The sequence below is a fragment of the Plasmodium reichenowi genome, chromosome 11 (genome assembly GCF_001601855.1).
Source record: "Plasmodium reichenowi strain SY57 chromosome 11, whole genome shotgun sequence".
NCBI classification, from domain to species: Eukaryota; Apicomplexa; class Aconoidasida; order Haemosporida; family Plasmodiidae; genus Plasmodium; species Plasmodium reichenowi.
Window position 1 is genome coordinate 934,464 of NC_033656.1, and position 2,311 is coordinate 936,774.

The following is a 2,311-nucleotide window of genomic DNA, read 5'->3' on the forward strand; positions in this document are numbered from 1 at the left end:
AAAATTAAAAAAAAAATTAAAAAAAATATTTAAAAAAAAAAAAAAAAAAAAAAAAAAAAAAAAAAAAATGGCTAGTTAATTTATGCTCCTTTCTTTTTGGCAACACCAACAGTTCTTCCTCTTCTACCAGTAGTTTTGGTGTGTTGTCCACGAACTCTTAATCCCCAGTGATGACGTAAACCTCTGTGTAATCTAATTTTCTTCATTCTTTCTAAATCTTCACGTAAGTAAGAATCAAGTTGGTTAGCAATAACATGAATATTTTTTCCTTCTTTCAAATCCTTTCTCCTGTTTAAAAACCAATCAGGGATTTTAAATTGGGTAGGAGTACTCATAATATGTACGATCTATATAAAGGAAAAGAAAAATATATATGTACAAATGTATATATTTATAAATACATAATTTGGTAAAATTTATATTAATGGGAATTCAAAAAGGGATATATATAAGTATTTATATTCCTCAAAATGAAATATAATAAAATATAAATAAATAAATATATATATATATATATATATATATATATATATTATATATATATATGTGATAAACATATATGGTATTATTTTTCATATTATTACATTATCTATTTCTTCAGTAGTTAATTCTCCTGCTCTTTTAGTGGGGTCAACATTTGCTTGTTTACATATAACAGTTGCCATTCTCTTTCCAATACCTTTAATAGCTGTTAAGGCAATAATTACTTTTTCTTTACCATCTACATTTGTATTTAAAATTCTTAATATATGTTGAAAATCATTATTATCTATTACTTGTAGTGACATTTTTAATAACACTTTTGAAAAATAAAATAAAATAAATATATTAAATATAAATAGATTAAAAAGAAATTTATATTTTAAATTTAAATGTAATAAATTATATTTTCCTTAAAGAAAAAAATATATATAATTATATAATGAGAAAATTATATATTTTGGAAAAAAATATATTTCTTCTTATTTTTTAATTTTTTTACAAAAATATTTAAAAAACATATATGTTTTTTTTTTTTTTTTTCTTTTCGTAATTGTAAAAAATAAAACTTTATTTTTCTTATACGTATCTTTGAAATATTTTTAATTATATATATATATATATGTATAATTATTATATTATATTATATTATATTATATATATATATATATATATATAGTATATTTTTTATATTTTATATATTTATTATTATTATATTAGGGATTTTAATTAATATAAAATAATTATAATGTATATTTTATAATATACATTTAAAATATAATGATATTTTATTTAATGATATAATATAAATTATATATATATAATTTATATACAAATAAATCATTATATTATTCTTGTACTTATATCCTTTTTTGAAATATGGGTGTTGTATTTTATAATATATATAAATTTTTTTTTTATGCGGTATATCTAAATAAAACATAAATATATATATATATATATATATATATATATATTATTAATAGGGATAATATTAAAAAAATGAATAACCTAAAATATATATAATAAATTATTCAATATATATATAATATAATATATTATAAAGAAAAAGTACCTTTTTTTTTTTTTTTTTTTTTGGGGCCCTTATAAAATAACAATATTATTTTTATAAAGGTACATATATATATATATATATAATATATATATATTATTCATATGCATATATATTATATATGCAATTTTTCTGAATATATTTTTAATATATATAATAAAAAAAGTGCATTAAGGGGATGCTATATATTATAATATATATTATATATATCTTATATTATATATATTTTTTTTATATATCATATAATAGTACAAATAAATTATATAAAAAAAATATATTTATAAATGATGAGATGTATTTTATATAAAAAATATATTTTTTATTATTTGAACATTTAATTTTTTTTTAAATTTATATAAATATTATAAGATTATATAAATAATTTCACGATTTTATATATTATATAAAATATATATATATATTATATATATTATATGAATATATTATGTATATGTGAATGCGTAAAATAATATAATATTAAAAGAAACAAAAAAAAAAAAAAAAAACTGCACCATATTTTTTATATGTATCATATATTATAACACATATTTTATTGTTAACATTTAATTATATATGATTTTATGTTGGAAGACGTGTATGCTTTTTACAAAACACATCCAAAAGTTATATAATATAATGGAAAAATAAAAAAACGCAAAAAGTATAATTTTCACGTTATTCCGTTAAAAAATATATATATATATATATATATATATATATATATATATATATGTAGCCCATTTGATTTTTTTTTTTTTT

The 2,311-nt window shown here is 14.9% G+C and overlaps 1 protein-coding gene across 1 annotated transcript; it reads right to left on the minus strand.

Moving 5' to 3' along the window:
* Nucleotides 1-80: 80 nt before the first annotated feature.
* On the minus strand, nt 81-788 carry PRSY57_1124700 (40S ribosomal protein S18, putative; the record flags this gene model as incomplete). The annotated part of the gene is made up of 2 exons (XM_012908211.2): nt 81-347; nt 585-788. 2 exons carry the CDS (start codon nt 786-788, stop codon nt 81-83), a joined length of 471 nt encoding a protein of 156 aa, XP_012763665.1.
* Nucleotides 789-2,311: the final 1,523 nt, after the last annotated feature.